Genomic DNA, 14,202 nt, shown 5'->3' with positions numbered 1-14,202 from the left:
GCATTTGAAATCATGCATAATGAAATGTTTAATTTATAATAAAGTCCCATCATATAGAATTTTTTAACCTTGCACAGAGTATGGATAACGACTGAATTATTCTATTTGAGATTCATTAATTTTAGTGCACAGGGTCTTTTTCTAGAACAACCTCCAGGTTTACCAACCCATCAATCTGTTTACTCAGATAGGTCAGTTGTACTAGTGTCACGGGAGCCACGTACCTGAGGTGAGACCGAATTAGTGGGGAGGCCTCCTTTGCACCTCGGGCCCTTGAAGTCTCTGGAGATGGAGACAGAGACTTGGTGGTGGACACCGAGTGGCATGGGTGTCAGGGGTGCGGAGCACCGTGCAAGCCTTAGTCCGAGATCCAAGCCGAGGTCAAGTCCACTCTGGCAACGAAGTACACAAGGGTTAATCAGAAGAATGGTTGAGATCCAAGCCGGGGTCAGTTCCAATCTGGCAGCTGAGTACAAAAGGGGCAAAGAAGTAGAATGGTTAAGGTACAAATCCGAGGTCAATGGCAGGCAGCAATCAAGAGTAGTCAAATAGGTTTCCAGGTCACAACAAGTTCAGACAGATCACACACTAGCACAGGAACAAGGGGGGACTGAAGATAATCCAGCAATTTGGCAGTGTCTGGGCTTATATAGGGAAGTGATGATTGAAGTTTGAGGTCACTTCCTGTGCGCCTCCTGGGCATTTTCCCGCCTTTTTCCATCAAGTTGAGGTCACTTCCTGTGCGCCTCCTGGGCATTTTCCTGCCTTTTTCCATCAGGTTGAGGTCACTTACTGTGCACCTCCTGGGCATTTTCCTGCCTTTTTTCATCAGGTCTTTGGCGCGGATTTCCTCTTGCGGCAAAGCGCCATGGCGCATGCGTAGTAAGCCCTGAACTCTTACAACTAGGTCTGTCCCTGACTGGGTTTCATGTGTATCTCATCCCCATTCATAGCATGCACACATGACATTCTGCAATCCTGTTACTGAGCAGTGTTCCTGATAAATTGGGCTCATATGATGTGTATGCCGATTGCATCAAAACACATCTGGATGTATCTTTTGCATGCTAAGTATTCAGTACCACCATTCAGACTTGGTGATAGCTGTACTCCCTTGCAATTTTCAGGTCATGGTTTTAGCTCCCGCCAGAGATACAGTCTGCATGGAGTTTACTGTATATGTTTTCCCTGCATCAAAAATATATGGTAGGTTAACTGACCAAAGTGGTTAAGTGTGTTTATGTGCATGTGTTCAAATGACTGGAGGTACAATAGAATGTAAGCAACTCTGTAGTATGGACATATAATTCGATGTATTCTCTAACATACTTATGGAACATTTCAGGGTTATATAGCTAGGACAATAAGTTCACTATTATTTTCACCTTATTGCAATGTCATTGGGGGGGAATTTATCAAAACTGGAGCAGACAAAATCTGGAGCAGTTGCCCAGGGCAACCAATCAACGTCTCTCATCAGTTTGGCTGTCTCTCCAGTTTTGACTAACCCCCCTCATTGTGTCTTTGACACTGCAAAATCCATATAGTTGGTTTAGCTATGCAATATAATTGTCTCCCTGGAGGGCATCATAATAAGGATTATTGTAAGCTTCCAAATGACCAGCATCAGGGACCCAGAGGCAGCTTTACACCTACACCCCTTGTACCCCTAGAATCACGACAGCCACTTGAGGCAGTGTAGTCTTGTATAGCAGATTGGAATGTTTTTGGAGGTATGCAGAAAACTTCACCTTGATCAATAAAGTGATTCCACGTCATGTGTCGCCTTCAGCAGTAGCGATTTTTTAAAAAAAAACGTAATTTGCCAAAACAATTCCAAATTGCTTTTTCCTTTATACACATAATGAGAAGTGCGATTTATGGAGAGATCAATCTGATGAGAACAGACCTATGTGCCCTTAGGCAGTGTGAAGGTGAAAGGGCCTGAGATCAATACTCATTATTCACAGCTTTTCAAGATTCTTCTTAAAGATTTGGATGTCAAGAAGCAAAGATTTCCGTTAGATAACACCTCAGCTGACTGATGAGACTGATGTGCTCCATGTGCTGTTTATGTGTTCATTGATCTACATCACCAAGTTTATTATTAGCTGTACGGTTAAAATAAAAGCCACGCATACATAGGCATGTCGTTTATTGTTAAAGAAGATCTGTTGGAGGCAAGTAGCGTGATTGTTACAACAACATGGCAATATATCAATGCCCTCCGTACCAATATTGTACGAATAACTATATAGGTATTTTTGTATTTACAGTTTCAGAAGGTGTAACCTTTGTCATATATGTACTAATTCACTGCTGGGGAAACAGGCGAACAGAAGATAACCACACAGGACTATGAACTTTTATTTATTATAGGTATTTATATAGCGCTATCAATTTACACAGTACTTTACATACTATTCATTCACATCAGTCCCTGCCCTTAAAGACATTAAAATCTAAGGTACCTATCTCATACAAACACATACTAGGGACAATTTTGACAGGAGACAATTATACCTAACAGCATGTCTTTAGGGTGTGGGAGGAAAGTGGAGTACCTAGGGGAAACCCACACAAATAGAGGGGGGACATGGAAACGTCATGCCGATAGTGTCCTGGCCGAACCTGGATCCTTAGTATTGCAAGGCTGAAATGCTAACCACTAAGCCACTGTGCTGCCTTCACAAATAGTTTAAAGAGTCACTAAACTCAGGTGCTAAATCTTAAAAATGCATTCAAGTACTGTAACAGTGTGTGCCTGCTCCTAGGTAACACTGTGTCACAATGCAGTCAGTAAGCCGATAAACTTGTAGAGGCTAGAGTCCAAAAGTCCTTAGCAGGGAAGTTTATTGTACTCAGCTGGTGACAACTTTTTCACAAACAGCACTGAGTCTTCTCCAGCCAGCTAGTAACAAAAATACATAAACAAAAAGCCTATCTCTGTCAGAGATCTACCTACACATAGAAAACAGTTTCACCCTCACTGAATAAAGGTGCCAAGCTAAGCCAAACAAAGAAAACATTTTCTCAGGTCTCACTATACCTCTAGTGCAGCAGCCTGGGAGGTCTGTGTTTCACCATCTCTCTCTTCCCAGTGACCTGTTAAGGTGCCCACACACCTTGCGATAATCGTACGATAATCGCGGGAAATCCCGCGATTATACGATTATCGTAAGGTGTGTGGAAGCCGTGCAACCTCTACTACTGTAAGTTCGCACGACTTTTATCTTACGAACATGTTCGAAAACCCGCCGAGAATCTTTTCTTTTCTCAAGAAAATTTTCGGCGGGTGTGTAGCATGTTCGTAAAATAAAAGCCAGATGGGCCGGTGTGCGCAAGTGCACACTGCCCGTTCAGCATTGCGATCATCAGAAGCCCGCCCCTCACCGGGGCGGGCTTGCCATCATCGCAAGTACGATCTGCTTGTCCAAGATAGGCAGATCGTACGTTTTTTAAATTACCTTACAACCATCGCAAGACAAAAGTCTTGTGATGGTTGTAAGGTGTGTGCCCAGCCATAGCTGCATCTCCTTTTAAAACCTTCTGTCCACACCCTGTTTAGGTGAGTTAACCCATTTTGTAACTGACCCCCTGTTTCAACCTATTGTTAACATAGTAGCCAGCAATTACTTCACCCCTTGGCCAGTACAATCTGTCACAAGTACCTTGACTATTAACAAAAACATAACTAATTTATGTATCACTTGACTGCTCCAAGCCCACTCCTGTGATGGACTACAATCTCATGTTTAGTTTACTAATTTGTATTGAGATTGTAGTCCATCACAGGAGCGAGCTTGGAGCGGTGGCTACTTTACAACACACACAGGGACCATGGGTAACAAAAGCAGCCACCCTCCAGAAGGAAGCACAGGGTCGGCACCAATTCAGAGATGATTTGATGATCTGCAGCTGAGTGATACACAAATAAGATACATATTTGTTACTAGTTAAGGTACTTGAATGTATTTTTAAGATTTAATTTCTGAGTTTAGTGTTACTTTATTAAGTAGAATATCTAAGTATAGTGCCTAACACCCTACCCTCCTCCTTCATATCATTACATTCCATACTAATATATGGGTGGGGCATTGATTTAGAACAATGGAAAAAAACAAGTGCAACCTCAGGTCTCAAAAATCAGACTCTTGGGTTATTACTTGCGGAAAGAAAATATAAAAAATATGACTTACTTATGGCAATGTTCAGTAGTCGTGGCTTACAAATTTCTGCTTCATGTGACGCTTCAGTCACCTACTAAAATGGTCTTTTTTGCTTGTGTGTATCTAATTAGCTCCTTCTCTTGTCATCTTTGCTTCCACATTTCGATCTAAGCTGAAAAATGTATTCACAGCCCTGCCCCTTACATCTTCACAGCTCAAAAAATTAAAAGAGAACTATAAGAAAAAAAAAATGATAAATATGATACGTTAAATGCTATTTACTTCTGTCATAATGTTTTTTAGGCAATATTTGGAAATTGGAATGAAAAATTATACTGACTATAGACTGTGGCCGGTAGCCAGAAGCAAATCTTGAGTCCAACCATTTCCTGTTTCTGTGAGCTCTGAACCATTATTTAGAATGTACGTTGAATTACACCTGATTAGCTCTGTCTCTATTATAAAGAATATACTGTATATCTTTATAATTGTACATAGAAATTTGGTACAGTTTCTTTGGCACACTTTAACAGTTTGCATCCGCATTATTTATTTTAACTTGTCAAGGCAGATGGTGTCATCTTCTGTTTTGGCAGAAGGTGGTTGCTGATTGGTCTGATAAGGAGAAAAAAAGATATATTGACAGACACCCAGGAGAATGTGCCAGACGTCCTTCTGCTGGTCTCCTCCTTCTCAATTTAGACTGGGGGCTGCTTCCAGTTTTCTCCATGCCCAAATCTCCAGGCAACAGCTGCACTGTGTCATTTTCTCATTAAACACCAGTGATTCCCATCTGAGCACAGAACAATGGCTGATGTAAAAGGTGTTACTGGTAGACAAGGGAGTTTCCAGCTCAAGTCAGGATGCAGGAAATAGCTAATTCACGTGTAACCCTTCCGTGACCTTGTATGTAAAGGTCTAAAACAGTTTCAGTTGTTGTACTTTATTTTATTTCATGGTTTTTAGTTTTATGAACTAGTCAATAGCAAAAAGCCAATAAATAGCCCTTATTATCAGTATATTTTGTACTGAGAACCTTATTTGTTATATGTTCACTGTGCATTCAGAATTTCCTCCTGGTCGTTATGATTTTTTAGCCTTTTCCATTGCCTTCAACCTAATACAAATCTTGATATTGATAACATAAGAGGAGTTATGTGTTTTATGTTACACAACACTGTAGATGGCTCTAGCATAATAAGTGAAGTGCACTCTTTTTTAGGTTTACTTCTCTATTCTACAGCTATGAGACAATTATGATAAGCAGATATGGTTGCATTTGCTGCAAGTACTCCAAGGGGACCATGAGGTCTATCAGGTTGATTTTATTGATATACATATAGCTGATTGAGTCAGCTGGATAACTCAGAGAAGGGTGGCACTCCTTCTCCACTCCATGTAGAGATGGCGTCATCTAGATCTTCAGTCTATAGAAGCAGTTTTGAAGTGCAGAAAGGGTACTTGGCTTTCCTAGATATCCCAACAGGCTCAGCATACACTGAAGCTTCAATTAAATATTTATCGGTAAAATAGGGTTGTCATGTACAAACAAATACTAAGGATGCTTTATAGTTTACGGACAGTGGTGTAGTACTGGGTTCGTTGGTGTTAGTTATGTTACATAAATGTTACCAGGAAATTATAGGGTTTGGGAATGGTGAGCTGTGGGAAAACACCCAAAATAGGCAACTTTACGTGCAGCTGTCCTGTGAGCTTTTAGGCAGCCTTTGGCAAGGTAGCTCCATCACAGGGAGGCATACACGTATAGTACATGTAGCATCAAAGGAGGGTGTTAGTTTCTTTGCATATGGATCCTCTATGATTTTCACACACCGCTATCTCTGTATATACTACCAAACCCAAATAAAACAAGACAATAAAATGAATGTATTCATCTTTATTTGTTGTTCTTTGTCTGATGGCATAATTTTATGTTTCATTGCATTATCATTGATTAAAACATTTCACTGTATAAAGTGTAAACTTACCCTACGAAATGTAACTCATTGTTTGTTACAAAGACAAATGCAACATGTATGTTACACTCAAAACTGGAAGGATGTTTGTATTAATAAGGCATATTAAGATGTTCTACGACCTTAACCTTGATGCAACTTTATGAAGAGAAAATTGCCTCCTACTGTATTTTGACCATTCAAAGGTCAGGTGTGAAACTATCACCAGGAAAGAGGGTTGTGACCGTTTTTAGAGTGTATTGTGTATTAATCTCTGTTCTTAGCACCTAAATGGTGAATGTGTTTTGTAACTGCTGTGCTATCATCACCACTGTATGTTTAAAAAAACAGTGGGACTTCTCATTGTGCTCATTTTAGCTACATGTTAACATTAGTTTCCATACTAAGTGACTGTACGGAAAACTATTAGTAAACAGTTCTGAAAAGCTAAGCTGAATTGTGAAACGTGTAGACTTTTCCCATGGACTGATCAGCAGATCAGCTGTAAACAGCTAAGACATGTAATGTGCTTGAAAAGTTAGCATGGTCCCCATGTCACCATTAATATTGGATACTATTTTTGTTGCTATGTCTAGGAACTAAGTGCAAATTGTGAAAGTGTGAAGTGCTCTAAATGAATAGCTGCAACAATACACTGTGGAATGTTTAATGTTTGATGGCTGGCATTGTGCATCATGCATCTATCACATTTGTATGGTCATACAATGGAAACGGGTGGAGAAAGTGAATCTTTTCATCACTTTATTGTTTGGTGATAAAAATAACGAATTTTTGGCTGGTTTATACCTTGTCACTGCAAACGCTATTATTGCTTAAGCATGTAATGTAGTTCAGAAACTTCATTTAAAGGGACTGTCCACTTTCAAATGTTTTAAACCTACTAATTTGTAAGTTGTATCCTACAATTTTTTTTTTACCATTGACATGTAAAACTTCAAAGTTGATACAGCTGCCTCCAGAATGCACTTTCCATAAAGAAGTCTCTAGTGATGTGAGTTTATGATTGAAATGTGCATTGCAAAGCTAGAATAAAACAACTGTCTTGTAAAAGAGGTAATCGGGGTAGGAATACGGTAGCAAAATTCCACCACACAAAGGGGACAATCCCTTTAATGTGCCATAATCCCATCTGGCATCCATGACTTTCTGTAATTGGCCTAGGTAACCTGTGACCCAACTGTTGTGGAACTAGAAGGTCGAGTGATATTCAGCATGACTGCAAAAATGGAATGACTATGTGAGAAACTAACATGAAAGCTATCATTCTAAGAGTGAATGGACAAATTGCAAAGTAGAAATCCTAACTGCTAACTAATTTGTAAAGTACTAGTTTTCTTAGTTTAAGGTTTACCATTAATTCCCACATTCTGGTCTGGCTTTTCTATTATTTTGGTTGACACAACAGTTTCTTCAATGATTTCCTCATAGGACTCCCCTTTGTGAGCGGATGATTTCGAGATGGTTTTGGTGGCAGTATCAGCTTCATCTTTCTTGGATGCTGCCGATGTACCCCTAGAAGAGGAGGAACTATGCATGCGAGGCTGATAAGAATAGCTCTGAAGAGGATTTGAAGGCATGATGCTTATTCCTGTGGTGCTGAACCTGGTCTCTTCACCTTCCAGCAGTTTCCTGGAGATAGTGATACAGTGGATTAGTAATGTTAATAAAAATACAATATTATTCAACTGACTTGCAGCAATATTAATCAAATATGAGTGATGTGAACTGACTGCAAAGCTTACCTTTTTCTTTTACCAATCCAATGTTACGTTAGGCAAGTCAAATTGTTTAAAATGTCTAATGTAATCCCTAATAATTGCCACCCACCATTCAGTTCTTCCAGTTTAGCTTTAAGGTTTAAATACATTTTTCACAATACAATGCAACAAGACTAAGCAGGATTTTCAGCATGACTTGAGTCAAGAAGTAAGGCTTTTTTTCAGCCACCGGGTGCTGTAGTACCTTCAGTCTTGAGAACTAATACAGGACACTGCAAGCAATGCTGGCAGTATGCATCTGTGGGACTCCATTAAGGACATTAATATATTAATAATGTTTCTTGCTTATAAGAAAACAAATAACATTAGAATTGGTGTTCCTGGAGTTTCATAAATAGAATAGGTGCACATATTAAATCTTTAATATGGATACATTGAACTGATGTGGGCAACTGTAAACTTGGGAATACTGAGTTCCAAAGAGATGCCATTAACTAGGAGTACATGAATTTTGTGGTAGTGGAGGGATGGGTAGACAGAATCATTACTATATTAATAAGTTGTATTGCTGTGTGTATGCTATATTCATTGTAGCTACATAAGTGGCAAATGTACAGGCTCAATGTTGTGTCCATTTACTGTTTCAGGTCCCTTTTAATAACTAGACTTGTGGCACATTCTCTACTCTAAAGGTCTCTATATGTGGCCATATCCTGTCTGTTGGCACATTAGCTGAACATTGCAACAAGATGAAACTATTTTATTTTAATAATACCCCTTCAACTGGTCTATCAACTGTTTGAATAACTTCTGTTATCAATTAGTTTTTGGTGTAACAGCATGTACAGACCAACTGACGGCATTAGCAGTCATCTTTCAATCAGATTCAATAGTATTTCCAATACTTATTTTATATTTATGCAAAATCAGGAGCAGACATAGTGATAGGTATGGCTAACTGTCGTGAGCAATCTTGTATATCTATTTTACTCATGTGCCTTTTATTGTTTTGGTAAAGCCAGTTCTGTTACTTTTAATCTACCCTAAGTATGACTCCCAGAATGTAATATGCACATAAGAATGTAATAGTCTCTTATGTACAGTCTGGGCCTGTAGATAAGAGATTTTGGGGGAAGGATGTATGTTTGTTAGCCTCTGTGGCCAGGAAGAGGCTATGTGACACTGGGCATTCCTACAGCTCTAAAGATAAGTGCCCTTCATTGAGATGCAGAGATCTCTAGAAGCCCACAGTGGGGAGGAGAGGGAGAGAAAATTAAGAGCTCTACTATTGTCCAACCAAAATGGCATGAACTATGAGGAAGTATCTATTAAGGTGAGGCGGGAGCTTGGCTTCAAAGCACATGCTAAATACAGGCTTGAGCAGATACAACAGCACAGATGAGCTCTCAGCTTCATGCTTTTAAGGCTTACTTTAATACACTTAAAATACAAGCTGTATTGTTACCTGTAGGCAGCAATCTCAATGTCCAGGGCCATCTTGACATTAAGCAGATCTTGATACTCTCTCAGATGACGCGACATCTCTCCTTTTATACTCCTCAGATCATTCTCCAACTGATTGATGGTGTCCTGTAATTAGAAAGGAATGTTCTTTATGTCATTTGTCACATACTGTACATCTAAACGTGCATTAATTTAGGCTATATCCCCATGGTATTCCCATGGTTGTAAATTTATGTTTCTATATAGGGCACTGTAACCTCTATTATTTATTTGTACATGGTGTGTTTACTGAAATCAGTATTTTCACAGTTTTATTTACAGCATAGTTACGGAGACAATTCAGCATATTATTGTTTTATTTATAACAATATATATATTCCTAAGTGTCCCGAAATGCAGTGAAGTCTTCGGATAAAACCTGAAATACTGTTCACATATGTGCTTGCTAGGATTCAGGGGAATAACTATAAATCAGTTTGCTACAAAGCAAAATTATTATGAAGCAACATGGCTTTCCAGCCTCTTTAACAAAGGTCTCTAACAAAGGTCTCCATACTGAGATTTCTACAGTTTGAAACCAATAGCTAACACTGTAGCACATTGATTAGAGTTATAACAGCTTAAAGGACGTGCCTAAAGCAAGTATAAATTAATTTTATCTGAAACTAGTCTTCAAAAGTCATTGTTGCCTGGAGTAATCATTATTCAGCTAGTCTGTGTTGGATCCTTGTGCTGCTGTGGTGGTAGTTATACCCCTGAAGGGCTAACTCCTACAATTAGAAAGCATGCTAGTTAATTAATTTACTTTTACCTAAATCAGTCCTACCATATATAGTGTATAGCAGTTTTTCTTAACTAGGATTCTATGGAACCTTGGGTTTCCTCTAAAGGTTGCTAAGGGTTCCTTGAGCACTGAGCAATGTTTGCCTCTCAGATATTCCACCCCTGACACCAATGTTCTTTTCAGCAGGAGAGAACAATAAACATTTGATCTCTACTAAGTAAAATATCAGACATTCTGTTCTGAAATTTTTTTTCCCCAGAACATTTTGCTTTAGAAACAGTGAGAGTTGTTTGCCTATAATTCCAAAACACCTTCATCCAGCTCTTCATCATCACTTGAATTTAGATCGGTTGAGAGTCCACCATTGCCTTTGTATAACCTTTGATATTCGGCCTATGTAACATGCTGGGAGGTCTACTTGTTTAAAAGTCATTCTTAAATAACATTTCCACAGAAAATTGCTAGCATTTAAAAAAAAATAACAATAATATTACAATAATAAAAGTACCAACACAATGGCCAAGAGTAGTAAGGCAAATAATAGCATATTAAAGGAATTCACAAGTTAAGAGTTCACCTTCCATTGATCTGACTAGAGTAAACTGAAACCATTGCTCTTTACATTGTTTATTTACGATGTTCATCATAACTTCATTAATATGAGATGTATTGGACTTTTTGATAACTGCTTAATGTGTGTGTGTATATATATATATATATATATATAGGGCAATTTTTTTACTGTGCTTTTCACTGTATTCTGTTATATATATATATTTATATTGAAAATTTGTTACTGTGCTTTTTACTGTATACTGTTGGAACTCACATCAACTGTCACATCCTGTAATTGATGTACTTAATTATATTACATTCACTCTTTTTGGAAGAGGTAGAAGTAATAATGTGTAATTTTAAGGAATCATTACAGATGATCATTACATTGTTTCTAAATCTGGCTATTGGGCTATTGGCTGGGTGTGTACTGCTATTACAACCTTCTGAATCACATTCAAATCAGGTAAAATAATTCATGGTAAATCTGCAATAAATTTGTTCTCCTTATACTTACAAAGTAGATTACATATGTTATGAGAGTTCTATAATGAGTATTTAATGCTCAAATGAACTTAAGATGATAAGGTGCCACTCCCTATCTAAAGATGGCGATTGAAGTTAAAATGGGTGGATCCCAAACCTTGATCAGACTGTGTCTATAACAATTTCCCTTTACCTGAATATAAACATGATCTATAGTGTACTGTTGTCCATACATAAATACCATACCAGAACTTATATTTTGTGAGTGTAGTTATTTCTTCAGATCATTATACTTCTGTATACATGTTTTCCATCAAATCCTACATACTTTAAAATGTGTGTGATGTTCCAGACTTCCTTTTTCCATGTTCACAATGATCAGAATCATTTTATTCTCAACTTCCTGGCTTAATATTGAAACTACCATCAGAGATATCTTATCTTAGAGCATCACCTCTTTGTGCAAATAAATACATGTTGGACTGGGTGCATTATTTTTATTCCATAATCATTTCCTGACAATTGTTATGTAAAATAACCTGAGCATCCCAACAGTTAGGCTAATGTATTATTATTCCTTCAATAACCTCAATTATAATAAAGTTATAGATTCCATGAAAAGCCTGTCACTTTAAAAGCATATTACACTAATCAGTCTTCAGTGATCTTTCTAGTTTGTATGATTTAAAAAGCTCCCTTGATAGTTGTATGAAGTGTCTTTGTTAGAGCTGCTACTCCCTATAGCCCTCCTCCCGTTCACTTTCTGTGTGCCACAAAGTGCTTTAATGAAACTGTTACATAAGGATGCTCATATATAATGCATTGCATGTGCCTTCCATTGCTTTTTTTCTATTGTTCTATTAAAGATGAATGCATGACTTAATTATAGTGACAATAGAAGGCACACTAATTACTAATGGAAAATAAAATGTGTGCTTGGTAATGTAGTTGTAGCTGTTTAGCTTTAGTAATATAGTGATACAATTCCCTTTAGCCCGGGTGTGCTTCCATGGAATCAGTTTCAGCACCCTGGACAGGAACCAGCATCCCAGCCTGCTATGGCCAGAGGAAGATGCTCCAGGATCTTTGAAACATAAATTTAGATAAAGTCTACACTGAATTTAAATTACAGTTACTAAATAAATAAGTGATCATATTTCAAAGGTGCAAAATATGAACTGTACCTGCAGTCCATTGGTTTCTGCTATTTGCCTTTCCTCCATCTCTTGGATCTGCCTTTCCAGGGATTCGTTGGTACCTCGCAGACTTTCGTTCTCGATAGTTTTGGACTGGAGCTGCCTCCTGTATTCATTGAGCTCCTCTCTGCTGGCTCGGATCACCTCGGAGCTGCGAGATGCCTGCTCGCTTAGGTTGGCGTATTTAGACTTGTACCACTCATCAGCAGACTGCAGGTTCTTGGCTGCCAAAGACTCATATTGGGAGCGAATCTCCTTCAGAGCAGAGGTGAGGTCGGGCTTAGACACCTCCATCTCCACTGAGACCTGGGAGGCTTGTAACATGGCCATCAGCTCGGTGATTTCTTCCTCATGGATCTTCCTCATAAAAGAGATCTCATCCAACAGAGATTCCACCTTCTTCTCCAGGTCAAGTCTAGCCAGGGTGGCATCATCCACATCTTTCTTATGGGTCTTCAAAGCGTACTCAGTTTCTTCCCTCATCCGGATCTCATCTTCATACTTGCCCTTCAGCTTCTGCAGATCATCCTCCAAGCTGTCCCTGTCAATGATGAGCTGGGATTTCTCAGCGTTCAGATCTTCCACCAGGGACCTGAGATCTTTGATCTCCTGCTGGTAGAGCTCCCCCAGCCTGGAAGGCTCGGACTGCCTTTGCCTCAAGGCGATCAGCTCAGTCTCCAACACCTTATTCTGCTGCTCCAGGTTATGGACCTTCTCGATGAACATGGCAAAGCGGTCATTGAGCCCTTGCATCTGCTCCTTTTCATTGGTACGGATGATCTTATATTCGTTGTTTTGGACTGAAGTTTGGGCCAGGTCTACGTTTTCTCCAGAAAGATAGCCACCAGGTCTAGAAGACCTCCTGTAGGAGGACACTGAGGAGACATTGCTGCGGGACACGGACTGGGACCTGTACCCTCCAGATAGGGGGGTCCTAGAGGAACCAGTGCTGCCACCGATGCGGGTAGACCGAGGTGGGTCCCCGAAAATCTTCCTGTAGGAGGAGGAGAGGTAATGGTCTGAACCGTAACTCATCTTGGAAGGCGGATGAGGGAGGGACACCTGCGCCCAGCCTTTTATACTGCCAGGCACTCTCAATAGCTGGAGAAGAAAAGCATTTACTTTGCTTGCCACACGATGTGATTTTTAACCTCTTCTTGGCTGGAAGTCTGTCATTTTAGCATGTGCTGCCGATGGTTTGAACTGTAGATGTTCAGCAGCAGTGATCAGGATCAAGTCAAGGCTTTCACTTCAAACTGCACAGATGGAACTGTCCATTTTGCCGCAGTGCTGATGTCAGCGATCCTGCTTAAATCCAGGGGCGCCCCCCTTTGCCTAGTAGAGAGGGGATCTCCCTGTAGCTCCTTGTTCCTGTGTCACTCTATAAATCGGAGAAGGAACTCAGCATAGTATTAAGTATAAATCTGCAGAAAAATCAAATAGCACACGAATGCCTGTTATTACATAACCAGACCTCTCTGCTTTTAATCCCATAATTCATTTTCAAACTCCAGCAGAATTTCTCTTTTAAGCGTCTATCTAGTGATAAATCCAGATGGGAAGGGAATCCTCTGCCAAGTGATGGCTTACAGAGTATTATTAGTCGGTCTATCCATTTTCAGCACATTGGAGTTCATCTTTTTGTAGTGGCCCATTGCTTTAAAGGAAAAGTATATAGTGTACTTGTTGTACATTGTACTTGTTGTACATATTTAGCAGTGTATTTCCACTTACGCAGCCAGATTAGGATAACACCTATTATATGTTTATTACATCTTCCCATTCACATCACATCATTTAAAAATGCTGCTTACATGTTTAAGGTCTTTATACTTGCTTAAAAATCACACCTAG

At 39.3% G+C, this 14,202-nt stretch overlaps 1 protein-coding gene across 1 annotated transcript; it reads right to left on the bottom strand.

The window, feature by feature from the left end:
- Positions 1 to 7,214: 7,214 nt before the first annotated feature.
- INA (internexin neuronal intermediate filament protein alpha) lies at positions 7,215 to 13,501 on the bottom strand. Its single transcript, XM_018553430.1, has 3 exons — positions 12,337 to 13,501; positions 9,329 to 9,453; positions 7,215 to 7,774 (listed from the first exon to the last, which is right to left on the bottom strand). The coding sequence occupies exons 1-3, from the start codon at positions 13,381 to 13,383 to the stop codon at positions 7,486 to 7,488; spliced, it is 1,461 nt and encodes a 486-aa protein (XP_018408932.1). The 5' UTR covers positions 13,384 to 13,501; the 3' UTR covers positions 7,215 to 7,485.
- Between the last annotated feature and the right edge of the window lie 701 nt (positions 13,502 to 14,202).

The sequence above is a fragment of the Nanorana parkeri genome, unplaced genomic scaffold (genome assembly GCF_000935625.1).
Source record: "Nanorana parkeri isolate BGI_ZX_2015 unplaced genomic scaffold, ASM93562v1 scaffold119, whole genome shotgun sequence".
NCBI classification, from domain to species: domain Eukaryota; kingdom Metazoa; phylum Chordata; class Amphibia; order Anura; family Dicroglossidae; genus Nanorana; species Nanorana parkeri.
This window is presented reverse-complemented; position numbering and strand designations above follow the sequence as displayed.